This window comes from Onychostruthus taczanowskii, unplaced genomic scaffold, assembly GCF_017590055.1.
Source record: "Onychostruthus taczanowskii isolate IOZ18803 unplaced genomic scaffold, ASM1759005v1 scaffold9, whole genome shotgun sequence".
NCBI classification, from domain to species: domain Eukaryota; kingdom Metazoa; phylum Chordata; class Aves; order Passeriformes; family Passeridae; genus Onychostruthus; species Onychostruthus taczanowskii.
Window position 1 is genome coordinate 12,516,505 of NW_024506993.1, and position 27,982 is coordinate 12,544,486.

Genomic DNA, 27,982 nt, shown 5'->3' on the forward strand with positions numbered 1-27,982 from the left:
AACACCTGATGGACCAGAAGCAATAAAGGTAAAAGCAGAAATTGTCTTGACTGAGAAGGAAAGGTAAGCAAAGAGAACGGCCTTGGGATTCTGAACTGTGGGGGTCCTCTGAGACTGCAACAAAATTGAACTGTCTGGCCTTTGTTTCCCTAGATTTGCTCTGCAGCACTGAAATGAACAAAGCCAGGATGATGATGGGAACACGAAGGTCTGTAATGAGACACCAGGAACAGTAAGTTTGAGATTATGAAGCTCAGTGCCAAGAACAGTTGCTAGAATCTGGGTAAGGCTAGGGGCAAAATTGCAGGGTGCAAAAAGTATTTCTCCTATTCAACATTACCCACCTGAACCAGGGCTGCTGCCTTTGGAATGCTTCTGTGACAGTGGGAACCAGGTCTCTTTAAGTTTCACAGAATTTCTAGAATTTGAAAGCTGTATCAGAACTTTCAGATAGCAGTTTAATGCATTGCACTTTTTGATAAAAATGAAGTTTTATGGTGACACTGCCTGGCATTTAGACAAATCTCGATTCCCAGGATCTAACAAAGTCTGAAACCAAGTTCCACATACATGGAAGATTATTTGTTTCCTTTTAAAAGGGGGTTTCAGATCCAGGATGGGCAGCTCTTCCATATTTAATACTTGTTAATGAATACTTTTTTTAAAATACTGCAATGTGTTCTACAGGTTGGTGCTGCCATCTCTAGGAAATAATGTAGTTTCACACCTGATTTGATTACAGGAATATTTCAATATTTTAAGATATTACATGCATTAATTACAAAATGAAAGTATTAAAAAAATACAAGTAGATATTTTCAGTCTTTTACCTGATGATCACATATTTGTTAGGAAAAAAAGAAAGTACTAGGTGAATTTCTGCTACTAATTCCTGGTTTTACAGAGCCAGGTCAACTACTGCCCCATTTTGTCTCGCCTTTTAATATCATAGGCATATTTTCTCCATGGCTGGTAAATTACACTAAAGCTCTTTCCAGGTGTGTAAATTAGGTTTTGTTTCTGAGTTTTCCAAAGATTTTTCTCTTTGCATGGTCTATGAAGAAAGATTAATTATACAGTTCTTCTATCCTCGATCTCCTGGAACCTGAAATTTAGTTGGCACAAAATTAGCTCTTAAGCTTTTGAAGAAATTAGATGTGTTTTGCATCATTACAGTAGAAAGGGAAAGTAAAATAGTAATTTGTGGTTATTTAAATTGTAATGATATACTCAGATTGATTAATTTCAAATTTCTAATTTAGTTTTCAAATTCTTAAATTTGCATTCATAAAAGGATACTGAAGTAATGTCTGGAGGAAGCACCCAAGTTTGCTCCTTGAGCATGCAACCCTCCCTTCTTTACTTTGTGGTTCTTAATCTGATCTAAGTCTGTATTACTAATGTGTTAAAGTCATCTGATGTCAGAATCAAAGGGATCTTTGTACTGGGGTGGGAAACCACTTGGTGCAAGCCCTGGAGTCATGGTGGAATGCTTGGCAAGTATCAAAAACCACAGAAACCAGAAACTAGAGAGAGTAAGGTGACAGATTTTATAACCTCTTTTTTCACTTCTGATTATTTAAGTAACCTCTTCCTATGGTAGTTTTTTGCTGTTTTGTGAACTGGGATTCTTTGCACCTGTTTGATATCTATCGGGATTTAAGATGCACAGTGTGGTGCAGTCATCTGGAATTGCTGGAGCATTTATCAATTAGTACTGGGTAATTTTTGTGATGATCTCTCCCAGACTTAGGTTAATTAATATAGAAAAATAATTCTGTACAACTGCAAAGACATATCTTGTTAAAGCAAGTGATGAGGAAAAATTTGTGTGCTGCTTGGTAAATAAGGAAGACTTCAGAGATTCCGTGGTCCAAACACCAATCAACTGAACTGCTTGTGTTCTGAAGACATGCACAGTCTGAAAGTGATTTTAACAGCTCTGCCAATTCAAAATTGGTAAAGCACTTTGACGTGATGGGAGATATATATAATGGATCAACACAGCCTTAAATTGAACCAGATTGGTATTTCCATTTTTTCTTGTATATGGAATTTCTATTTAAACAACGTAAAACACAGCAAAATAATTTCAATAATATGCCAATACATCTGTAATATTCTCTGCACCAGCACTGAATCCTCACAGAGAGGTAGGACATCAAATTCTCAGACATCAGATTCTCAGAGAGACAGTCCTAATTTATCCATAGGATGAACACTGCATTTGTGGTGTTCATTACCTCTAGATAATGGAACATTATCTTTCTGCAGTTAGATAAATACTGGGTGTTATGTTTCTGTAATTTATGTAAATTATAGTTACAGATACTAACTACCCTGTTTAAACTTGCTGGGTCCCCAAATACTTCTAAGAACTACTAATAATTATTAGCTTATCTTCTTTTAACACCCTGGAAGATACCACTAGCACCAGGCCATTTGTGAGCTGATAGGTTATTTATATTTTCGTATCTACAGCTTATATAAAAAGAGATTAATAAAAGGGCCAGATTAAATTACCTGTTCCTTGCACACCCGAAAGCACGAAAACTTCCTGTTTTTAAGGTCAGTGTCTGCTTTCAAGATGACATATGAATAGCTACAGTTATGGAAATTGAATGTAAATCTTTTAAGTAGCTAATTAATATATGCATCTGTTCAACAACTACAGCACTAGTATATATTTAACAAAGAAAATGAATTTTTATTCTTCAAAGGTTGTTGTCATCTTGCCCAATGTCTTGGAAAAGACCTTTGAATCTGAGAGTATGAGTATGGCTGGCATACGGTGTAGTGAACTTGTAGTTGAAGTTGGAAATTCGCAGAGAAGCAGTGCAGCCCTGGAGCGGAGCGTTCCTGGACCCGAAATGCGGGTGGGGTTCGTGCCCAAGGGCGGGTTGATGCGGGGAGAGCCCGTTCCCGAGCGCCGCGCCCCGCTGCAGGGCCGGAGCCTTGTGCGGGCTGCGGCCTTCTCGGGAGCGCGGCGTCCCCTCAGGGCAGCGCTCCGGCCCCGGCACAGGAGCCGCCGCTTGGCGCGAGGGCGGCGGGTCCTGAGCGGTGTCCCGGGCGGGAGCAACGGGCCCCGTGCGGTGTCCCTGGGCGGTAGCAGCGGGTCCCGAGCGGTGCCCGAGCGGTGTCCCTGGACGGGAGCAACGGGCCCCGAGCGGTGCCCGAGCGATGTCCCTGGGCGGGAGCAGCGGCGCCCGAGCGGTGTCCCTGGGCGGGAGCAGCGGGCCCCGAGCGGAGCCCGAGCGGTGTCCCTGGGCGGTAGCAGCGGGCCCCGAGCGGGTCCCGAGCGGTGTCCCTTGGCGGGAGCAGCGGGTCCCAAACGGGCCGCTCACGCCCCATCGCGTGGGCAGCGGCCGCGCCCCTATTTATAACGTGTGCCGCGAGCGGATTGGCTGGGCCGGGCTGGCCGCAGACCGCCCCCCCTTCCGCCGCCATGTTGTGTGGTGGGGCGGGGGTGGCCCGGGGGCTGCCGTGAGGCAGGCGGAGGGCGAGGCGAGGCGGCGCGGGCGCTGCTGGCGCTGGGAAGGGGCGCTGTGCTGGGGAGAAGGCGCGAGCTGCCGGGCTCGCTTCTGCGGAGGGAATGGCGGATGCCGTGATCCGCAGTGGCAGCGAGATGGAGCCGGAGCAGCATCAGCGGATGGAGAAGACCAACGCGGGCGTCCTCGGAGTGGAGAGTAACAGAGCTGGAGCCGCTGAGGACACCACACAAAATGGCGGACGCTCTGAGAGCGGTAGCGCTGGGGAGGCGCTGCTGGTGGCTGCTGTTGCTGCAGAGGACAAGGTCCCCACAAACCTCAGCATCAGTAGCAGCAGCCAGCGCAGGAGCAGCATCTCGACGGCAAATGAGCAGCAGCAGCAGCAGCCGCCCAGCGGAGTCTTCGGGGGGCCGCCCCCTCTCCCTAAGCCCTCAGAAGACCAGCAGCCTGTTAGGAGGAACTTTCAGATACCCAGGAAGAGCAGAGAAAAGAAAGGTTGTTCCTTCCCCTCCCCTCCCTTTTCTACCTCGCTCCCCTCTCCATCCGATTCATCAGGCAGCTCTCAGACACCTCACACGGCTGCATGCAAACCCTGCGGTGTGGAGGAGGCTCTGCTGGCTCGCACTCGCGAGGCTGCTGGGGAGCGAGCCCATTTTAGTGTCAGGATGTTACATTCTTTTCCTACCCCTGCTCTTTCTCACTTTTATTTTGTCACGAGGATGAAACGAAACCAAAACAAACGCTCGGCTTGAATTTCAGACCTCTGCTTTAAAAGGAGGAGAAGCTGGATGCGATCTGGGTGGGCTTGAGTTGATCTCAGCTCTGCTTCTGGAGGTGGCATTAGCATGTGGAGAAGATGTTTCTCTGGGACACCGACATCTGCGAAGATGGTTCGCTTTTCTCTTCCCCGACCTCCTCCCTGCAGGAGAAGGGTGTAATCCTTAGGGTAGACTAACCAAACCTAGCAGAGTTGTCCTTCATTGATGATACGCAGAAGACTGTTCTTATCTGGTGAAAGTTCTTTGCAGGGAGAAAGGGAGCATCCCACGTTCTCGTGCCTCGCTTTGGAAGCGTTCTGCTTCCAAGTGTCCAGGGTTTGGGGTTTTTTTGTTTCTGAGTAACTCTTCCTCTAAAAGCCGGTGGTTTTTCTTACTTTTCACAAAACTCCACTGGTTTCTGCTTAACTTTGTTTTTATTAAGTGGAGTTGAAGACATGTCTGATTTCCTCCCTGAAATTTATCTTAGTTCTTGCCCTTTTGCAATATGGAGTCAGTCCATATCACAAAAAATCTTGTTTGAATAGGCTTCTTGTTCTTCAGAGAAGAGAGTAACATCTTAACTTCTTGAAATGCTTTCTTCTGTAAGGAAGAGATGAAGGTAGGTTTATTTCATTATCCAGTCTTTTCTCTCCAGTAATAGATTAATTCCTTTTGGCAGTAATAACCCCTTTTTCTTCCTGGTCTTTCCCATTGCCACCCCACTCTGGGGTGATTCAAGTCTGGCAGAGATTCATTGTAAAAAGAAGTGGGTTGATTTGGAGAAAAAAAAGTCTTTTATAATTCATCTGGCAGAAAAATACCTGGATGTAACATGACTCACGAACAACTGAAGTGTCTTGTGTGTCACACCCAAGTGTGGTTACCTGTGAATACCTTTAAATGTATTTCAGAGATGTTTACTACTTAACCAATGCTATTTGAAGTTCCACTTTAACATTTGGTTCCAGTGTGAATGAAGACCTGCAAAATACCTTCTCAGGTCATCTGATTCGTCATTTGTCTGTGCTGAGCCGTCTGCAGTCTGCAAAAAGTTTTGGATGGTGTAGTTCAAACCTCAGGCTTCTGTGGCCTCTGAGGTAGAAGAGGAAGCCATTCTTATCTTATTTCAGAAACTGACTTGATAATGTCAAGGTCATTTGAGCCATTCTCACCTTTTTCCCTTTCAGCCTGCAGAAAGGCTCTCAGGTATTTTGATCATTCTGATGATTTAGAGCTTCCAAAGCTCTCAGAGCAGACCTTGCTCCATTCAGCCCACATTACTTGTGGGTTTACAGCTGCTGAGTGTTGTTCTCTCAGCATGGACTGCCAAACTGCAGTTTGAGGACAACTAAATTGCTATTGGGATTTGTATTGTCATTTGGAAAATGATGCAATTCAGTTCTGGAACTGAACTGGAAGATCAGCACTGGATCATCTAATGCTGTAGTGGCGCTTGCAGCATCCTTACTGCTAGTGCTTAAATCCATCTTGTTAAATTGCAAAATAATCTGAGTGACACCAGTTCCTCTCAAAAGAGCTCTCTTGGCTTGATTCTAAAGCCCAGCATGAAGCAATACATGTGGAAGCTTCCTCCATCATTCCTTGACTTGCAGTTGTCCTTGTTCTGCTTTTTAAACCACCATGTCTTTCCTGGACATACCGTCCTGAGAGACAGCTGCTGCCTTGTTTGTGAAGGCTTAGCTGCTATGTGCAAAGTGTGTACAGGATCACTTTGTTGCAGGTGTTTGAGTTTGTGTGGAGGTGGGTTTTTTGGTGGATTTTAAAGTATTTTTAAACACCAAAATGTGTTTCAGGAACAATTTTTGGTGGTGAAGAAATGAAAAATTGAATCTGGAAAGCACAAATGTAAGAGGAAGTTTAAGCTTTAGCTTCCATAATGTAAGAGAGATATCCTAGAAAATTTAGGCTTTAGCTGCTTCTTTTTCTTCTTCAGAGTTTATCTTTCCTCTTGGAGACTTAAGTAGGGACTGAAAGTCAACAGAAATCCTTTGTAATCTGAAGGAGAGATACCTCATAACAACTGTGATCAGTTTGCACAGAGAATACTTCTGATTTTTCTCTTCCTTTTTGCTGGCATAGGAATTCAGGAAACAAAGGTTGGCTGTAACATTTTTTTTAAGGTGTGCCTGCGTTTGTCTTTCTCCTTAGAAGTTCCTTGGAGGTTTGTTTTCTTGGTACAAAGGGTTCAGCAAAGGTGTTATGCTCTCTTGAGCAGCTTATCTGTCATTTGTCTTCAGGCTTGCTGTGGCCTCTTCAGTTCAGTTGTCTGATCTTCACGGGTTTGCTTGAAACTTGAGAGGTCCTTGATAGGATTAGGAAAGCAAATTTTAAGGATAAGTCAGTAAGAGCACCTTTAACTTGCTGAACTATATGAGTGGTCCCCTTACAGGATAATTCCACCTTGATGCTGACATTGCAGTCAGTGCCTTTAGGGGGTTGTTTGTTGATTAAAGCTGGAGTTTATTTCTGGAGTCTGTCAAAGCAGCAAATGTCTACTGTTTCTCAGGCTGAGGGGAGGAAAAAGGTCTTGCTTTTACCCATGAAACTCTGCAATACTTGCATGAAGGTCTAGGTTGTCCCTTTTCTAAGTCATCATTTTGCCTTGTCTTTTGTCTTCTCATTTTCCCTTTCTTTGGTAGAGATGTGCATCTTCTGTTTGCTACACAATATTTCTAGGTGGAGAAGTCTGTCAGTCCCTGAACCTGGTAACTATTTAGGCCTATTGAGAGTACAAGGTATTTCGGGCTGAAAAAGTCCTAAAGGTAAAAATGTCACAGTTCATTAACACCACAGATTTTTTGTCTTAGTCTTAAAAAATGAAGACTGAAAGAAATGGAGACTTTAAAGGGTGCTTCTCAATGGAGCTTTTGTAGCAGGAGCACTTGTGTGTGAAGAATGCTAGCATTCTGCCAACTTAGCCGATAGGAAAATCATTAATTCACTTATCTTCACTTCAAACTTTGTTCAGGATTGCTCAAGGAGGATGGCTCTGTCCTCACATTCTGACTTAAAGCAACCAAACCCAGGAACTCCAGTCTCAGCTTTCTGAAGTTGAAACATCAGACAGCTGTGAAAGAAAAGTAGAGCCTCTCAGGCATGACATAAATCCAAATGTCCAGTCCAGTCCCTGTCCCTTGACTAGTACTTACTAGCTAAACTCAATTTCCACCTAAAAATAATTACATACGTTCCAGTGCCCTGGGTAGGAGAACAAACCCAGTATTTATTTACTTATTTTTACCTGTGCCAAACAAGCCAGCAAACCCCAGAACAATTGGCTTGTGTTATAAGGGTGCTGCAGGTTAGTCCTTACTTTAATTACTGTTTAATTAGCACAGGGCAGTAAAGGTGCAGCGTACCCCCATCAGCTGTGCACAGCAAGCCTGGGAGATACAGATGTGCACATGGCTGGTCTTTGAAGTGATGGAGGACTGGGGATGAGCTCAGCAATTTCATGGTTTGCCTGAGGGCACAGGCCTTGGTGACAGCTGTACAAGGTCTAGTTTAGTACTTCTCGGTTTTATTTTAGTTTTGTCTTATTTCTGCACTCCTTCCTTGAAGTAAGGTACGGGCCCTGCTATGGTGACATGTACATTTTAGACCATCACTGTCCTTGAACACCACAGCTCAAGTGACAAACTGAAAAGTATTGCCTGGCTACTCACCTCACTGGGGACGTGTTTCATGTTTTGATAGAGAACATGAAGTCTACAGTGCCTCAAATTCTAGAAGAAAAAACTGCAACAGTCTTTAAAAAATTCTTATTTTTCGTTTTCCATAATTTTATGATTGGGTAGGGCTTTTCCATCAATGTGTTGAGCACTAAGTGTGTACTATTTTTTGCAGATTCTCCCTACCAGGAGAATAGGGTGACTTGCAGGTTTAGGGCAAGTCTGTCTCAGCTTGCTCCCCAGAGCTTTCCACAGAGCAGAACATGTTTAAACACAAAAAAGAGCATGGTTGATAATATTTGCATGTATGACAGGGTCTTAATTCATGTAAAAATGTGCCTCTTCCTAGATTTGCATCTGGGAAAGTAGGTGAGACATTATCTATGGCTTGTGGTGGCTCTTTCTAGCTCACCCTGCAGTGCTTTCTGCTTGTTTGGGCTCCAGCTGGAAGTGAGAGGCTCATTTTTACTGAGCTTGTCCTGGGGGAAGAAGGGAGAAGGGATAAGGTACAGTAAACACTGGTAAGAAAACAGGAAATTCTGTCAAGCAGCTGGCACTGATAACCTTGTGCCTTAACTGGTTGTTGTGAGGAGCTGGCAGTGTGGGAACCCCAGATCTCTCTGACAGGGAGTTAGTGTTGTAGTGTCCGAGGGGCTGGGGTGGAACAGGGGGTGCTTTCCCAGGGCGAGTGTACCTGCAGCAGGCTTGTTTCCTGTTCTATTAATAAGCATTTATCTCTTCAGTACAAGAGCATTCAGTCCCTGTAATACTAAGTTGAGAATTCCATTCGCTCTCAATTCTGCCTCTTCCCATATTGCTGTCAGCTTTTGAAGAATGAAGGTGTAGTTACTAAAAAGGATGTTGCATAAGTATGGTTTCTAAATCACTTTCATAATTTCCGCTCTTAAAAATCACTTTCTCATTGGTGGTGGTGTTGGAATCCTTGCTGGAGTTCAGTTTGCAGATGTGATGTTGCCTTCTAAAGTGTGCAGATTTTAGTAAATAACACAGAACAGTTTGGTTTTCATTAGGAACATTTGTTTTATATTGAGGCTTATGCAATAAATCTTTTTCTGCATATGAGTGAAAGATTGCTGCCTAAACCTACTGCCAATTATTTAATGAAATTGGGGGATATACTCTGAAGATAGAATTAAATTTAATTTGTTGTTAGAGTAATAGTAGGCTGCTTTTTTGTTGGTTTTGTCTTTGTTTTTTGGGTTTTTTTTTTTGTGAGATTAGTACTGTTGTTTTTCCTAACTGTTATAACTACAGTAAAAATTGTGCAGTTTTGGTGGGTGTTTTGGAAGTTACTCCGAGGATAAAAACCACTCCTTGTTTTGTGCTGGTTCTCCTGGAGATGTTATTTTCCTGGCCGCTACTCTCAAATTCTGCACTGCCATCCTCTGCTGGCTCACTCTGGGGTTGCTCCTCTGATCAGTTTGTTACCTTGGCACCCAAACACAGATAAGAACCTCAGGGACATGGCTGCTTCCCTGTGGGAATTTGGGTAAAGGTTTGCCCAGGAGGGAGTTTGTACAGCAGCACCTGAAGGGTTTCCTTTTAAAGCAGGTATAGGAAGGGATAACATCATCAAGCATGAGCACAGGCAGTGGGGTCCTGGTATTTTTCATAATAGTAGCTTATTTTTCTTAAAATAGGATTGGATTTCTTCATATTTAGCTTAATTGCCATAAGCAAACAAACACAAAACCTCATAATAGTTCTGAAGTGGGGCCAAGCTATGAAACTCTTGTTGAGGTTTTTATTGGAATGATTTGTTCCTGCTTCTTAATTAAAGGAGTTAATTAGTAAATTACAGTTCTGAAAGTTTAATTACAGTGTTTTGCAGTCCATGTTAAATGTTTTTCAAGGGGTAGATTCAGACTTGAGGTGCTTCCCTTACAAACTTCTGAGAGCTAGTAGCTGTTCAAGAGCAACATTAAAAAAATATCATTGTGATTTTTAAAAGATGCTATCATTCTAGGAAATTTTAAGATAAACTTTCTCAAGTCCATATTTGCCAAGTATTTTAGGTGTTTTGTGTTTGAAATTGAATCACAAACCATTTATCTTCATGCATAAACTGTCAGTGAACTGGAAAATTTTGGATGTTTTCGGCACATGTTTATCGGCACTAATTATTTTATTTCTTCCCTTTTGTAGCGCTCTTTCAGCCAGTACATCCAGGTTCTCGAGAATTTGAGGGTATTATAAAGATTCTGCATTCTTCCTACTTGGATTCAAATTCAGTGTCCAGTTTTAAATACAGAAAAGCCAGCTTAGTTCATAGTGAACTGTTGGAAAAGGAAGTGAGTATATTTGTGGCTTCTGCTTCTCAATAAGGTATCAAACAAATGACAGTGCTTCTCAATCTAGAGGCAGAGACCTGGGGATTATTTTCATTATGTAATTGGTCTTTAATTGCAATGAAAGCAGCTATTTTTCAGGCAAGTTTATTACTGCATAGTTTTAAACTTTTGCCTGCCAGGTACTCCAAGAAGACTAAAAGAAAAATTGTATCTGGCACCAGTTATCTGTGTGTTTTTAGCTTTCAAAATTGTTGTTAGTTTTTATTAAGGTATTTTAATATCCTGGAAAGGTGTTTTAATGTCTTCTTTACAAGGCTGGTGCTTCCTGTGAAAATTAAGATGAAAATATGTGCCTGATAGAAGTTTCCATAATCTCTGTAGTTTTGTTGTTTTCCAAGAAGTACTTTAACTCAAGTTGATTACTGATCTAGTAATTGGAGCACCTTGGTTGAAGCCCCTCTGTTGTGCCTTATGTGGTGTCTCTTAAATCCAGCCTTGCCTTGTTCTCGTCACTCTCAAATGAAGTTTTCATTCCCAGTGCCAAAAAGCTTCACATATGAAGTTAATTGAATATATAGTTTGTTTGCTGTGATTATCATCTTGAAGTTATGAAGTAAACTGAAGCATTTTCTGCTATTACATTAATTATTCATGGTTGCAGCTGAGAAATATTGGTAAAAACCACCTCAGCGGCAGTGAGGTGCATCTGCAAAAATATTTCCACAGTGTAAGAGATATGGCTCCTAAAATGACAAAAAAATGTTATTTCTGGAGTTTCAGAGATGATATGGGAGGCATTGGGCTGGATGGTTCTAGCCAGTTCTACAAAGATCAAACTAAACTGCTATTGCACAGCTTTGTTTGAAGAGTGTCTCTTAAAAAAACAAATACTTGGGCAGATTAAGCCAATTAGATTTCCCACAGGTATAATGTTTTTGAAATCTAATTATAGCATCCAGTGATTTAATTTGGATTATCTTTTGATTATTTTTGTACATTTGGATCTGCTAACATAGATGGGGCCTTAAAACATTGACAATTGGTTGTGCCAGCAGCAGTGTGTGTAGCTGTGTTGAGACCTTTGTGTGTGAACAGTTCACAGAAAAACGCAGACAGCTGAAGTCTGACGGGCACCTGGAGAAGGAGCTCTCGGAAAGTTACGCCTTCCTCATGGTGGATCGGTGCCAGGTGAGGAGTGAGCCCTGCAGGGGAAGTGCTTTCTTCAGACTAGGAGCTTTTGGGGCTTTGGGGTTTTTTTCAGTGTTTTTATTGACACAATCTTCAAGTTACTTTTGCAAAATTCAGCACTGGAAGGTGTAGAAGGAAGGGAAAGGGATCTGTCGCCATTTAAATTTTCTCTTCCCTGCTACTTAAGGTGCTCCATTTACATGACTCTGTATCTTTGCTGGTTTAGGCTCTGTTTTATAAATAAAAGGATAGATTTTCTGGATGACATGTGAGGTTTTGTTTGGTTTGTTTTTTTTTTTTTTTTTTTTTTAATTGAGGAGAAATATTTTGTGCTTTCATTGCATTTGGGTTTTGGTGGTTTTTTTCTTTTTTTTTTGCATCAGCAAGGTAACCTGTAATATTAGAAAATGGACATTGTCTTCTATGTCTCTTCTTTGGTCATATACTTTTAATCAAATTGATGGAAAGGTGATTTCTGTGCTTTGTCTGCTATTATAGAGTTGGGATTTCTTAAGCATGCAATCATTTGACAGGTATACTTCTGTTTTACATATTAAAATTTTCTATATTAATTCATAAAGAGTGTTTAAGGTGTAGGGAGGCTGTGGTTTTTTAAGATACAGATGAGTCTGTGTAGCTGTTCCATATCACAGTTCAACTTACACAGTTTAATAGTTTTATAGAGAATTCAGACTAGTCTTGCCTCTGTTTGTAAGGGTTGGGGTTTTGTTTACATCTCAATTTATATACTGTAATTGTAATTTCTCGCTGTTTGTTCTGTTCATATCCTGGCTTTCCTAACAGACTTGCTTAAAAAACTGTCTGTTCTCTTTAGATCCAGAGCATATGTGAAAAGGGGCTGCAGGTTGGCCACTCCAAAATCACAATTCTCGGCAGCCCTTCCATGGGTAAGTATCTTTTGATTAGAAGTGCTGGTTATTGAGTAGCAGTTGGTAGATAATGTGGTCAGTTGTGTGAACTTCCAGTCTTTGTTGTGTCACTAAATGCAGCAATATCACAGCAAGATGTTTTTAGCAAAGGGAATAGATATCAGAACATTATTTCGTAGATCTGTTTTTGAGTAGTTCAGTTAAATTCCCTTTCCAAAGGGAACACCTAATTCTCATTTGGCTTTAAGTCAAACCCATATCCCATGTCTTTCCAGTAAACCTGGGGGGCCAAAGAGCTAATGCAGTGGGTGGCTGGCTGCCTCTGTGTTTGTTTGTAGGTGTGTGCATTCAGAGATACCTCATGGACACAGTAGCTCAGCTCAGTTTTGTTGTAGATAGAACTAAAATTCTTGAATCCACAAATCCAAGAAGAGTGTAGATAAATTGGAGACTTAGAAGAGTCACAAAGTGTTAAAGAGTTTTGAGAGTGCAAGACAGTAAGTTCCCTTTGCAAAGCATTTCAAATAGAAAATTTGGAACAAATTTTGTCATCCTGTGTGAGAGGAACGTGATACAGAGGTATCATGAATATTGAAAGGAGACAATATGAATGAATATAGACTTGATATTGAAGGCAGAAATAGGTGTGAGGCAGAGAACAAAGCTTTATGAGCATGTGATTTTTTACTGTTTAGCTGGTAAAAGGTCTGGAGCAATTTGCTCCAGCAGTTAAATACAGACTTGGAATGTGAGGAACCTAAGCCAAATGGATGCTTTTTAGAGTATCTGAATTCAGTTACAGTTCTTTGATCTGAGGTAGTCAGCCAGACCAGCAAATGACAGTATGTGTTTGAGGCTGTAAAATCTATGAAATGACTAAATACAGAAAAGGACAAAATTATTTTACCTTTGCACTTGAATGTCGATTGTATCTTTATTCTTTTGTGTGCATTGAGCTTTAATCCCATGTAATGCTTTTTAAAACTGTAATACTGTTTTAAAATTCAGCATAATGTATTTTGGTTTATTTTTATACTCAGGTGTATATATCTCCAAGTATGCTGATTTATTGCAGCCTAATCCTCTAGAACCTGGAGCTTCTGGAGATGTGATTGTTTTTAAAATAATAAAGGTAATTTTATCTTACTATTCTTAAAGAATTACATTGCTTACTGGTAACACACAGGTGCTTTTAAACTGACTTACTTATAATTTGTGCAATCATCTGTGTATAGAGAAACTAGACCTCTATTAGATTTAATTGATATTAAGCTTAAATAAAGCATAATAAATTGTTACAGAAGGCAAAAATATGTTGGGTTTTTTTGAAAGTATGAAAATAATGTACCTCCAGAAGTAGCTTTCTTAATGGCTTCTTTTATTTTCTCTGCTCTTATTTCTTTGGTACTTGAAGCACTTTGTTAGTTGCCAGGACAAAGCTCATGCTGACAATTCTTCTGCTTTATTACAGGGAAAAATGAAAAGCATATATGACCACATTGGTATGAAAGCAATGGAATCAACTGTCAAGAGCGTGTTGGATCCCACCCCAAAGCACGAGTGTCATGTTTCAAAGAATGCAGCTAAAGTCACCTCCTTGTTGGCTTACCGAGCCTATGAACTCACTCAGGTAAAGCTGAGCCTGTGTTACCTTCTGACATAAAACCTTCAGAAACAGAACTTCAGAAACGATGGAGAGAATCCCTGAAGATACAAGAGAGCCTGAGCTTCCCTGTGAAGCTGCAGCTGGGTGTGTAGCAGTCTGCAGGTGCCTGCTTTAGAAATGCCAGAACAGCATGGCAGCCTCTGCTGTTCCCATTGTGTGATCCTGAACCTCAGCTGAAGATCTCCCTCAGAGTAGGATGGAGGTGGAATAGGAAGTGACTGGGGAATGTACATGGGACTGGAATGGAGACTGGAAGAGAGGAATTAATGTGGGGAGTGTGAAGTGTAAAAGTACAACTGGTTTGTGGTCTTTAAAGGGGACTTCTAAAAGGGAAAATGTTGGCTAGGAAAAGCATTTTTCTTTTTTTCTTTTTTTCCCTCTTATTCACCTTTCCAGATTCTCAGTTTTGGAGATGATGAGGGAAGACAGAATGAAATCAGTTCCAAGCATTTATGTTCCTCCAGGTGTTCTATCTCTTACTGCAACAATCTGTTGCAGTCAGATTATTCCAGCAAGTCTGCAGATTTCAGGATCTTTGCTTGAAAGCATTCTCTTCAGTATTAACAACTTCTTTTGTCTTCTGTAAATCACTGGTCTGGACACTGAATCAGATTGGCTAAAAATCAATGTATATTTTCATTTCTCATTGCAAATTTCCAAAATAACATTTTATATTGGTGATTGAGCTAAGCATAGACTCCAAAACACATTGCAGTATTTACTTTTCTCTGAATTTTTTGTTTTTTATTAGTTAATCCCTTCTTCTATTCACCAAAAATACTTCCAAGTAAATGTTGCATTTCAATAATGCTTTATTCTTGATTCACTCCTGAAAGTACTGTCCATATATAAGTGGTTAATAAAGGAGGGAGAAGATAAAAAAAACTACCTTAATGTATTGTATTCTCTAGCACAGATGAGAGGAGCATTTGAAAACTTTCTTTATTTTAAATACCAGCATTTAAAGAAATTAGTGATTGCTCCAGGTTTCTGATTTAATGTTGTCTCTTCTTTTTCCCAGTACTACTTTTATGAATATGACTTTGATGAGATCAGGCAAAGACCAAGACATGTTTGTCCTTATGCTGTTGTTTCATTTATTTATAAAGAAGACATGGTACAAGGACCAAAATTTGGGCCCCCTTCAAGGTAAGCTAGGAAATGAGTTGTGGAAAATCTGCATGTAGCCTGAAGAATTCATAGCTCTTGGCAGTAGCTCAGAATTGATTTGAATGAACAGTGCTGAAGTGAATGAATGTGTCACAGGGACTTAGTATAATAAATGCTTCTAATGCAAAGCAAGAGGTGCCAGGATTGGTTTTATGCAGCACGGTGGTTCCTGTGGGAAGCAGTTTTGCTGCTCTTCCCACCTGCTTCCCGTTTGCCTGGGTGGAATCCACAAATAGTGGGGGGTTTTACCTAACTGAGGAAATTTGTGGACATTAAAATGTTCACAGCATTATCTTGCTTGGTACTGTAAAATAATATTCTGTATATTTTGTCTCTGAACCCTTCATTGGTGGAGAGAATATGTAGATGGCCAGTTGATCACAGATCCACTGTGATACCTGTGCTGATAGAAGATGTCCAGGTGTGGGGACTGTGCTATGAAATGCAGTTATCAAGGTATCTAAAGTAGTACGAGATGCTGCAGCAGTGATAGATTGAGGTTAGAGAGGGAATTACCAGTCTTCCTATTTTGTTAGAGTGATAAACTATTCTTGATGTAAAATTCAGTGGTCAGAATTCTCTGTTCCAGCCTAGTCATTCTGCCTCTCTTCTTTTGTTTAGAGCAAACTCTTTCCATGCAGATAGAAATGCAGGTAAGAATGAATGCCATTTTTTGGTTTTATGGTGGTTTTCTCCCATAGTTTTATGTTTGACCAGTTTAGTTATGCTGAGTGTATATCTGAATTTTATCCTGAACCATGCTGGTTGCTGATACTGGATGATCAAACAGACACCTTGGTGTGCATCTTCTTTTATCAGAATGAACCACAAGTGAACAAAATCAATAGTATTTTTTCCCTCCTTTCCTACTTAGAATGTAGTAAGAACTGATATTCACTTCCTGAATCTCCTGTTCAATGGCACTTCAAATAATATGATTGTCTGTCATGCTTTGTTTTGAACCTCGTTCAAGCAAAGTTAGTATGTATGAAAGTGGTTGACAGTAAAGGAAAGAGGATCTAATTCCTCAGAAATTAGAATCAAGGGTGTGCTTATACTGACAGGTGTAGGTAACAAACCAACCTCCTTCATTCTGTTCAGAGCAGATCAAAACATAACCGGGTTGATGACATCCTTTCTGTTTCCTTTTAACATAATTGTCTGGTATTAGTATGAAATTTTCCCTGTACTGATTTTGGAGATTCAGCAGCCTCTTCTTTCAATCACAGTTGGCAAGTGGTTTCACTTAGTCTTCCTTTCTCCATCGTAATTTAGAGACACCCAACGTTACATTGTGGAGGGGTCAGCTTTGGAATAAAGGCAAACTGGTGTGCCACGTTTCCCTAAAATCAGCAGCACGACTTTTCCTTCCATGCAAGCTGTGAGTATTGCCGTTTAGACAGTAAGTTTGAAATACTGTTCTATTAAAACTCTTTTGAGAGAGACTGGTGAGTTTTGGGTATATTCAGATGAAAATCTGAAATACTAAGTGCCTTAAATACATCAAATGAGACTTGAGTCGTGTGTGTCCAGAATTTTCTTGAGTTCAGGGACACAACTGTCAACATCTCTTTGCTGTTTGGTGTCCTGTTGTTTTTGGGTTTGTTGGTTTTTTTTTCCATTCAAGTGACACACACTCCTCTGCAGGAATAAACACCCCTGGCTCATGAGATAGTCCGAAATTATTCTTAAGGGCATGTATTTACTGGTTCTTATTTTATCAGTGAGTGTAGGACTATAGAAGGTAAAAAAAGAGGTCTTTATTTTTTATCTCCTCCCACTCTTCTTCTGCAGTCCTGAAAAACTTGAGGTTGAAAAAGTTCTAAGCATTGATCAGTTGAAGAAAAAAATTTCACCAGCACTGTTCTTGAAAGAAACTTACCAAGAAAGAAAAGAAGGTAAATTGTTCTCATTTTATTTCAGAATGAAATTCATTAAATTCAGAATTTTCAAGTTTTCTGAATTACAGTTTTGTTTCTTTTTTCCTTACACTCTCTTTCTCCCCTTGTGTCCTGTCAGTGTGGAAGAATGGCGTGTACTGTAGCCTGTATGAAGTTGTGGAGAAGTCCCGTTCTGGGAGTCACTTAGAGGGTTTACTTCAAAAACTAGAGAAAGAGAAACTGGTGAGTGTAACAGATTTGACTGTTCCTATTTTTAAAAATAATTTTACTAGTTAGTAGTTTTGGACATACTACAAGATCCACAGTCTCACTGGAATTCCTTGGCTGTCATACTCTTAAGTATCAGGGCATTTCTCTGCCCATGACAGAATTATCGTACAGTCAAGAAGAGTATTCATAGTGAGAAAATGGCTTTGAAGCAGTTTGCTCTTTTTGCTTGAAAACAGGTCCTTGTGAAACCACTTGTGGACAGAGGATTTCTTTTTCTTCTTTCTCCTTGGCAGATGATGTCCCCTTATGGTAAGCATACTCTGGGTTTGTGTTTGAGTTGGGTTTGTTTCGGTTTTTTTAGGGGGGTGGGTTTTTGAGTACTAGATTGACTTTGGGTGGTCCTCTCCTTTTTAACTGTTTCTATTTTTTTGTGTTCTAGACCACCAGACTGGACGGTCCCGTGTGCTTCATGCATTGTTTCTGTTTCCGCAGTCTAGAGGTGTCATTAACTCAGGTAGGTTTGCTCACTGTTGTTTGCAGGTTTATTTATACAGAGGTGATATTCTGTTGAAGATTTTGTAGTATTCAGTCAGTGCGAGCCAAGAGTAACAGTTTGCATTGGTTATGGTCATGGTGTTAGTATTTAGAAATATTTGTTTCTTCACAGAAGCAAATACTGCACGTTGTAGGTTCATTTGTTCATATTTGAGAATGTAAAACTTGTTGAAATTTCTTTATATGGCATCCCTGGCTTCTAAATTACTTCTTCATGGTCATTCCAAACTGTGTTTCACCCAGCATGTATTAACACAGAGTATTGCTAACTAGTCATTTATTTATAGCTTCATGGTTTGATTTTAATTGTGGATTCCTTTTTCTCCTTTTGGCAGCACAAAAAAGTGTTTTATATGGAACACAGAAAAATTCGGCTACCGTGGTTTTGCATGAGAAAAAGGAAATCGTTGCAGAATTCACAAAGTTGGTTCCGGCTCTGTATTTTGCTTTGATCCGGTGCCGTAGACACAGCAGTGTGGATTACTATTGTGGAAGAGCACATGCTGTTGTGGAAAAGTACATACATGAGTACTTCAAAAAACTCTACAACGGCCCTGGAAGAGGTAGGGAATTTACATTTCATGAGTACAGTACACGGCTGGATGACAAAAGATTTCTGCACCCTGCCCCAAAACACAAAGGTGACATTGACAGGTACTTGAAAAAATACGTTTTCAGTCAGGAGGCCTATCAGCTCCCCGTTTGCAGGGCTAAGGAACTGCTGGATAGAAATCGGAAGCCTCAGCGCTTCAGCCCTCTCTCAGATTATGAAACTACAGAAGACTACTCTGACTTTGCCAAGGCAAAATGCAGGAAAAGATTCCATCCCAAATATGAAGCCACTGTTGTCAAAAAAAAGGTGCCTCCTTTTGGAGACTATGATACTGAAAGACTCAAGGATCTTATTAACTTGATCCAGTGTAGGAAGAAAAATGTAGGTGGAGATTCTGATTCTGAAGACCCCAGAATTAGAAGTGGTCTGAAAAGAAAGCTGGAAAAACAATCTGAAAATTCACAGAAATACCTAAAAATGAGTGACTCTTCAGAGAATATTTGTCAGTGCGAAGGTAAGAAAGTCTTTGTTTAGAGTTCTTTAAACATTGTTATTCAGAGCATATTTAACACTTCATCATTATAGATTGAGTATCTTTTTGCATGCTGTGGCAATTTAATGCATGATGGTTCATTTAAACATTGGCCTGAGATCTGAAAGTGGTTTTTTTTGCAGGTTTCCACTTTTTGGGAGACAAGTTAAGGGGAATTTTCCTGGAAGTTGCTTTTGTTTAGCCTCTTTAGAAAGAAAGCAGACTTTCAGAGTACTTGCCTGTGGAGCTGTCCAGAGACTTTCTAATACAGAACACTCAGCAGACATGATACTGTCTTCTGTAGAGTTTGACTTGGCTGTAATTCTTCATGTGTCCACTACCCTATTTCATACCTAAGGAGCTTAGGTTGAAGGAAAGACCATAGTTCATTTTTGAAATAGCCCGTAATGTGTGTAGTGGGACAAAGGAAACAAACTAATAAGATTAAATAATTCTGTACATGAAATGATCTACATCCAAACCTCAGAGAAGTATCACAGATACCCTCTGACTTGAGGTCTGCCAGAAAAAACCCTTTGATTTGTTTCCCTGAGCATTTTCTCAAGGCAATCATAGAAGCCTCCTGCAGAAGGGGGAAATGGGAGCAGAGTGACACAAAGAGGGGATGTCCATCAAGCACCAGTCACTCCCATGTATGTGAATCACTGGAAGATGAAGTGACTGATCTTAGTTGTCCTCTTGAGGGGACAAAAGATACTGACTGGCATGGAGGGATGAAGGAGGCAAAGGGTGGACTTTATGGTTGGGATTCCTGCTTGGAATTCTGTGAACCTTCAAAGGTCTTTTGACATTGATTAATGACATTGAATATCTGATGAAAGCATGTGTACATTTTTGTTAAAATAAGTGTGTGTACATACAAACCGATGCTAAAGATTGAGACTGTGGGTACGTGGCAGATGTTTGTGGGGGGGGAATTTGGTTTTGTTTTTATTTTAAGACTGAGGAATGGATTCCTTTTCCCCTCCTCACTCTCTTCTAAGGGGGCAGAACCTTGGATTCACCACACTACGTGTTCTCAACCAATTCTGAGCATGGTGGCCACGAGGGTGACTTGGGGCAGGCGGATGTGCCCGACGCTGCTGCCGACCCGGAGGGGCTCGTCAGAGCGCTGCTGGAGACGCTGGCCCCTGCCAGCCCCTGGGACCCAGCGCTGGCACAGTCTGTCACTCAGGCCTTGGCGCTAGGCACTGAGGAGATTGAAGAGTATCTGAGACAAAACTATGAGTATGAATCCATTCCAGCTCAGGACAGACAGGATCATGAGCTTCCTAACGCTGCTCAGGCTGACAGCGTTACCTTCACGGACCTGCAGAGCCCGGCCGTGCTGGAAACTGACGTGCCGTGCTTGCCCTACCCCGTGGATGTCAGTCTGCTCCCACCCAACGAAGCACCCCTTGAGCACACACTACATTTACAAGTAAGTGAAACTGCCGTGATGCTGACAGTGAAAGTACTATTTTCATAAATATGAGACTGAATGAAAAAAACATTCTAATTTTTACAGAGGCAAACGGAGATACATACTAACTCTTCTGTAGAGCTTTTCTGTTTGGTAGGAACATAGGTGGAAATTTGCTGCACTCTTAAGTGTGTGCTCATGGTTCTTTATTCTCTCTGTAATAAAAAAGGAGCAGAATTGAAGAATTCTGAGCATTTCACTGCATGCTCACCTCTCTTAATGTGCCTTCTTGGTGCAGTCCTGTATATGAGTTCCCTTGTGCTTAGGGATCACAGTGCCCCAGATCCTTACCCTACAAGAGTGACTGTTCCATGATCTCTGTTACTGTACTTCCACACAAGGCCCAGTTTCTAAGTCACAGAGCCCGAATGAGTTTGTCCTGCCTGTAATCTCTATGCTGTTTTGCTTCTACCCATCTGGAATGTGAGATGAAATTGGCTTTTTTAAGGGCCCAATACTAGTTGTAGGCAGTGCCTCAGAAACTTTATTATTTAAATTATTTAAACTATATTATTTAAATTGCCTCATGGCTTTAGTCAGGTGTCAAGACAACAGCCTGGAAAAAGAGCGAGGGAGCAGCCAGTTCTCCCCTCCCTTCCCCTTTGGCACCCCCAGCTTCCATACTGTAAGGCCAGTGCTCAAGACTGCGTTAGTAATGAGAGACCAGAGAGGTGCCTCATGGAAAAATGTTTCCAGGTTTGTCTGGATTAGATTGATAGCAGAATTGCCAGTGTGCTGGTGAACTCAGTTCTTTCTGTCAACTGCTCAGAATGTAGAAACTTAATAGTGAGCAAAACCAAAAGAAGTTGTTTTGAGATGAGTATTTTGCTTGCTTTTTAGGAAGCAAGCTCTGGGAGTACCTTTGAAGACTGCAGTCCCTGTCCTAGTGCACCTATAGAACATGGCTATCTCAGGCAACATCCCTGCCCAAATAGTGTAGGGGAAGTCGGAATGCACTGGAAACTTATCCCAATTACAGGTAAGATGGATTTTAACTCCTCTGTTCCTACAAGTAGTGAATGCAAACATATCCTAAAGGTTTGTATCTGGATTCATGGATCCATTCTTGGATCACATGTTGGTACAGAAGCACATCTGAAACCTGTGCAGTTATTTTTTTGTATTTGATTAATACAGAAATCTGCCTGATGAAAACAGGTACTGCTGGTTTGGCCTCATATTAACACAAATTAGAAATGTGAATGCTTTAAAAACAAACAGAACTATAGTTTTGAATATGGATGGTGAAGAAATTGAGCTGGGGTTATGAGGGTCGTTCAAGCACTCCTTGCAGCACCACTGAAGCTGTGTCAGTAATCCATCAGACTGATATCCTTCCCTTTTCAATAAAAAAAACTTGTTTTCACAATTGCAAGATCAGATGCAGCTTGTAGTCCAACTCCACAAAGTCATTTGTGTCTAAGCTTTTTAAAAGTGAGGATTTTAACCTAGTAGCAAATGAAAATACTTGAATCGTATGTTGCCCTGCTTGATTTCTAATTTAATTTTTAATTTGTAATGGAGGTATATCCTGTTGTGCTTATTCTACATTATCTCTGGGAAAACGACTTGTATTCTGCTTTTTCAGCAGACTTGGACTGTGCTGTTTTACTGTCTTAGCTGTTAAATGTACTGTGCTTCTGTACCTCAGCAGACTGGAACACTTGAGTGTTGGGATTTAAGTTGGTTGGTGGGGCAGGCATAACAGTAATGCTGTTTCCAGGCTGGGATTTGGAGGTTTTGGTGTATCAGCTGTGTGTGACTTTCACACATGAGTTGATGGTGTTGGTGATGATGAACTCTTCTTCTGTAGGTCTGAAATCACCAGAAGAGCCGCTGGAATATTTGCCACCAACGGATGCACTTCCTAATGACCCCCGGGTAGTAAATAGACAGAGAAATTCTGATTATCAATTGCCATGCTCTCCATTTTCAGACACACAGAAGGGGACAGCAGAAGATGGACATTACACAGGACAAGTGGAGAAACTTGAAGATCAGTATGAGCTAACAGATCAACCTCTTACAGCTAAGCATTCCATTAGTGCAGTAATAGAGACAGCACTGTTAGAAGAATATAAGCTCTTTGCAAGAAAGATTGAAGAAATGTTGCAGCAAAAAAACATTCCTTATGTCAGTGACATGTCCACACCAGTCCTTTCTGCCCAGGAGAGGATAATGAGACTTTCTGAACACATCTGTTTGCAGGCATCAGAGATTTCTGTCCAAGAACACATAGAGAGCCTGATTGAGAAGCTGAACAATGTCATTTTTGCTTCTTCTTGCGTGAAGCAGACTCTCCCAGTTTATTCTAGTCCCAAAGCACTGGAGGTGGTGAGCAGCACTGCCCCCGGGGGGCCCAACACGCTGGCTGTGTGCCCAGAGCCACTGTGCAATGACCTGGGGCAAGAGCTGCATTCTCATGAGCAGCCTTCAGCAAGCCTACCCCTAGGGAAGGAGAAAATGAGTCGTGGGAATGCTAAACCAGAGGATCAAACTGCTTCTGGTGGTGATCTCATGGAACCACCAGAAAAGACTCAGAAGTCCCCTAAGAACTTCAACATTTCAACTCAACCATATTATTCTAATTTAATAAGCAAGTTAAAACCTGAAGTACTTACCCAATTGGTCAAAATAATAGAAGATGTACAGAAAAACACTCTCAAATTTTATATTCATGAAGAGGAAGAAAGTGTTCTCTGCAGAGAAATCAAGGTAAAGCTGTTTCAGTTCAACCTCTCTCTAGTGTCAGAACAGAGTGTCTTTCAAATCCCCTTGTATGAAACCAGACTCACTTTGACTGTGAAAGTGAGTTGTGAAAATAGGCTGTCCTGTCCCATTTCTTCATTGAGCTTTTGTGGTAGTCTTGCTTATATTTAGCTTTGACGTAAATCTTTTTCTTTGAGTTGGAAAACAGAACAGGCTGCAGGTTGGTCCTTTCTGAAGATCCTGCCAGGGGGTGGGCTTACAGAAAAAAGGTGATTAGCGAAGAAATGTGATAGCTACCATTTTAGAAAGAATGTATGAAAGTCACTCTGTGTGCCTTTGGGGTTTTTTCTCTTCCCTCTAATAGTAGACAGAACTTTGAGAAATCACTGTGCTTCTGTACTTAAATATGTAGGATGGAAATTGTAAACTTCTGGCCTTCCTTGAAAACTGGGTCAGTTTGGTACTGTCAGTTGATTGTCTGTGTGTGATTTGATAAGAATGACTGTATTGCTGAAACAGCTGCTCTTTGTTGCTGCATCCTTCTGATTAATTTTTGGGAGAGATAAAGCAGCCAGTCCCTCTGGGATTCACTGAAGTGGAAAACCGTCTTGCTGTGGGTGTCATCTGGGCATTGTTTTTACCAAACTACCTATTGACTTATTCCTTGTCTCCTCTCTCTGTGGTGGCAGGAATATCTTAAAAGGTTAGGGAACACAGAGTGCCATCCAGAGGAGTTCCTTAAAAGAAGAGATAATTCAGATAAACTGTTGATCATTATCCAAAATGAAGACATTGCCAATCTCATCCATAAGGTATGTCCCACGTAAGTAATTGTGAGCTACAGAAACCTGTTGGCAATAGTGAGAGGAGCTCATTTGGAGCAAGGCTGCTTTCTTCTAACAGCACAGCATTCAACAGGACCCTGTTTAGCTGCTGTTTGAAGAAACAAAATGGTTGTAGTAAAAATGGTCTTGTCACAACATTTACTCATAACTTCTTTCACCACCATGCATATGCTAATGCATATGTATTGTTAGTACAGAGTCCTGAGTAGTTCTGCTTCTGGTTCTGTGATGCTCTAACAGGAGGTGAAGGCAACTTTCAGATGACCTGAGCTATTCCTGACAGCTTAAGGCCCTGTGCTGGACAGAAAGTAAAATTATTTGAAGTGCTCAACATCCATTTACCTTATTCCTGTAATGGTCCTGAGACAGCACCTCCCTAGGCAGGAGAAGAAACAGTAATTTTTTGAAAATGTGTTTTGAAGTTTGGTGTCTGGCATTAGTAGGTAGGAGAGTTCTGTAATTCCTTTTTCTGCGTGACCTGTGGTTACACCTCTGATTTCAGATGTTTTTTAACAGATCCCTGGCCTGGTGACTCTGAAGAGGTTCTCCTGTGTCAGCTTTGCAGGGGTCGATAGTTTGGATGATGTGAAAAATCACACTTACAATGACCTGTTTGTGTCTGGGGGTTTTGTTGTGTCAGATGAATCTGTCCTTAACCCGGAGTCCATCACTACAGGTAGGTGTGATCCTTCTGGAAGCTTTAGAACTAAAATCCTGACATTTCAGTGTGTGAGAAGTCCCATACTCACCAGAGTGAAGATCAGGTGTTCCAATTTTTGTGATGTTCTTTGAGAACTTCAGCTAATTCAGTCTCTTTCTCAGCCCAGTGGTGTTCTTGAAGAACACATGAACAGGGAGATTTTGTCTTCAGTTTGTATTACATTGTGTAGTTGTGTCTGTGAAGCCATTTATTCCTTACTACTCCATCCACAAATATGTTATATATACTTTTTCTTCATTTGAAATTGAATAGTTAATGAAGTTAGAATTTTTTGAAATATTTTAGCAAGGCAGAGTGTGTATACTGAGGTCAGCTTTTAAATACCACTGCTGGGCACCTGAGGTACAGAAAGGCAGCTCAGTTTTATGATACTGCTGTTGGCCAGTCTGTATGGAATAAAACTTTGAAGTAAGTGGCTGCTGTTTGTAATTGTGTGACTGTACTCTGATGAAAACAGGAAACAGCTTTTTGTATACACTGAAGCAGTATTCTCAGTCTACGTACCACAAAATTTAACTTTTATTCAATATCTCCATAACAGATAAACTAAAACAGTTCCTAACATTTCTGGAGGATCTCAATACCCCAGATGGGAAATGGCAATGGAAAGTCCACTGCAAAATACAAAAAAAACTGAAGGAGCTGGGGAGGTAAGTAAGGTTCTATAATATGAGCTGTTAAAATGCTTCAGCTTTCATTATGCCATCCAAAACACTTAAATAGAACTTACTCCTATGTTTGTCTTTTGATATTTAGACTGACCTTAAATTGTTTCTAACAGTGAGCTTTCCCCCGCTGCAGGATGAATGCCAATGCCCTGGACCTGCTCACCCTGCTGAACACCTATGAAAAGAAGTACTTGGTTGAGATTCTGTCTTACCATAACTGTGATTCTCAAACTCGAAATGCTCCAGAACTTGACTGTCTCATCAGGCTTCAGGCTCAAAACATAAAACAGAGACATGTTGTCTTCCTAACAGGTAAATCCCACATTTGTTAATACCTCTCCCCCTTTTTGGACAATAGGTGCTAAATATTAATACAAACTCTTTTATGTGTTTAGAAAAGAACCTGCAGACGCTCTCGAGTTACGTCGATAACGGCATAGTGGTGGCTGCTGTTGATGACTTCATGCGTAACTTTAAAAGCCTCGTTGGGTTTAACAACACTGTTACTGAGCAGAACCACCTTGCTTCCTGCAGTGCTGGCCAAAGACAATCAGGTGAGGTCAAACACACTTAAGCTTTCCTTTCTAAACTGCATGTGTGGGGTGGAGGTGCTGGGACAGTGTGCCTTGACTCTGGTCAACAGCCACTGCAGCTGGCAAGGAAAACCCAACTCTCAAGCTACTCTTGTGTTTGAATGATGGGGGAAAAGCAGTGGGGATGGAGCACGGAGACCTTAAAGAACAGGCTAACGTGGTATTTGAGGCACTAGACAGGGCATTGTTTTCAGGAAAAGGATAAACTTGTCTCTACCTGCTTTATCTACTAGAGTAGATAAACTGTACTGAGATGTCAGTAATTGTACTCCTTTAATTGTCTGATCAAATACTCACCTGCTGTGTAACTTTAGATGCTGTTTTGACATTGTCCCCTTTGGAGCTGGGAGTTGGGATTTCCCAGCACTAAATAAGAGCACGCTGTGCAGAAGCTTTTAGCACCAAGTAACTGGACACTCCTACAGAGGGTTGAGTGTGTGTGTTGAGTAAGTGAACACGAGTGGCAGAAGACCAAGACTTAAAGTGCTGTTGGACTGGCAGACCTGAAGTGTAACACTGTGAGTAGTGTATGGCCTTTTTAACCAAAGTTTATATTTCAATAGAATAGAACTTTCTCTCTCTTTTAATGTAGTTCTTGTAGAAAAGGATGAGAAGGATGAGGAGGACATGTCTCTGGATTCAGGGGATGAATTGGCAGAAATAGAAATCTGCAGTGGTGCCTCTAAGTATGATACTCATGTGGAAGCTTTGCATGCAGAGGCCAAGGGCCCACATGGAGTAGATGCTAAAGAAAGCTGCTTATCAGTTACAGAGTTAACTCCTGAAGCACAAACTGGCCTTGGGGAAAAGACTCACAAAACTGGCTTGGAAGAGAAGCAGCCAATTACTAGAGTTTCTACAACATGCTCTGCTGAAGGAGAAAAACACAATGCAGTTGAACAAACTCCTTTCAGTAACTTCCAGGTTTATAGCAGACCATTAAACATGTCCCATCAATTCAGCCACTTTAATGTCCTCACTCATCAGACTTTTCTGGGAACAACATACCCAATTTCTCCTGCAAATCAAAACCAAGAAGGGAGCAATTATTTTCTATCTGCTTACAATCAGAGCATGGATACAGAAAAGTCATCATCACCTAGTGGCTGGGATAGCTGCTGTGATTCTTCCAGGCCATATTCAGAACAGAAATGAACTCTTAAGTCTCTTTTTCTATGTTGCTGTGGACTTCTCTGTTTCTAAAATGTTGGATTAATGATTTCTATTTTATTCTGGAACAAAATGTTTCTTGTTCTTGTTATCTCAGATGTTTTCATGTTCTATTTAAATCCCTGATGGCCTGTCCCTGTTGGAACCATCTGAAAATTTAAATAAATACATATATTTTTTAACGTTTACTGTACTTGAATTATCTTGTTTGTTGGCACTTTTAAGTTTCTACATTTGTATTTGACCTGTTACCTAAGCTTCAGTTTGAGGTCTGTTTAATGTAAAGCTGAATGTTTGCCTAAAATATGTGAAAGAGCCAGTTGGTTTTTTTTTCTTAACCACAAGAGTATCCAAGTCATGTTTCTTTACGTAAATATTCAAATTAATGTATTTATTTGACATGGACACAAATTTTGTACAATGTTTTTACATAGCTCTAAGGCAGTGTACTTATTTTCATGACTATATACTGGATTTTGGCTAAATACCTCAATTAGAGTAACCGATGGTGCAGTTCCATTACAAAAAAATCAAATAAACTCTTAATGCACAAGGGGCTTGCTAACACATTGCTTTGTCTGTGGTTTTTACATTGTTTGCAAAGTGCTTGAGGAGCACCCAAGCCTGGTTTCATGCACAGCAGTTATCTGTGTGTCACTTGGTGCTCTGTGCCATTGCAGCACCAGCAGTGTCCTCCCAGCTTTCCTCTGGCCACTGTGATTACTGTAATGAGAGAAGGACAAAACTGGATTTAATGACTGTGGCAATTCAGTTTGCATCAGAAAAACCTCAATCCTCTCCCACTTCAGCTTAATGATTCCTGAGGCTTTCAGGGTTTTTTTTTTAAAATTTGGTTTTGTTTGTTTGTTTTGTGAACT

General features: G+C 40.9%; 1 protein-coding gene across 2 annotated transcripts; it reads left to right on the forward strand.

Annotated features, from left to right (window-relative positions):
• Positions 1–3,471: 3,471 nt before the first annotated feature.
• On the forward strand, positions 3,472–27,649 carry TASOR (transcription activation suppressor). Of its 2 annotated transcripts, none has more exons than XM_041425994.1 (23): positions 3,472–3,983; positions 10,105–10,250; positions 11,346–11,438; positions 12,274–12,346; positions 13,369–13,460; positions 13,800–13,958; positions 15,016–15,143; positions 15,786–15,817; positions 16,440–16,545; positions 16,959–17,062; positions 17,184–17,287; positions 17,512–17,584; positions 17,715–17,789; positions 18,166–18,897; positions 19,920–20,356; positions 21,239–21,377; positions 22,212–23,113; positions 23,797–23,919; positions 24,469–24,628; positions 25,215–25,323; positions 25,475–25,653; positions 25,737–25,895; positions 26,527–27,649. In XM_041425994.1, exons 1-23 carry the CDS (start codon positions 3,593–3,595, stop codon positions 27,087–27,089), a joined length of 5,079 nt encoding a protein of 1,692 aa, XP_041281928.1. In that variant the 5' UTR covers positions 3,472–3,592; the 3' UTR covers positions 27,090–27,649. The 2 variants fall into 2 exon arrangements, with proteins under 2 accessions (XP_041281928.1, XP_041281929.1); XM_041425995.1 differs by having other exon boundaries at positions 26,249–27,076.
• The last annotated feature ends 333 nt before the right edge of the window (positions 27,650–27,982 follow it).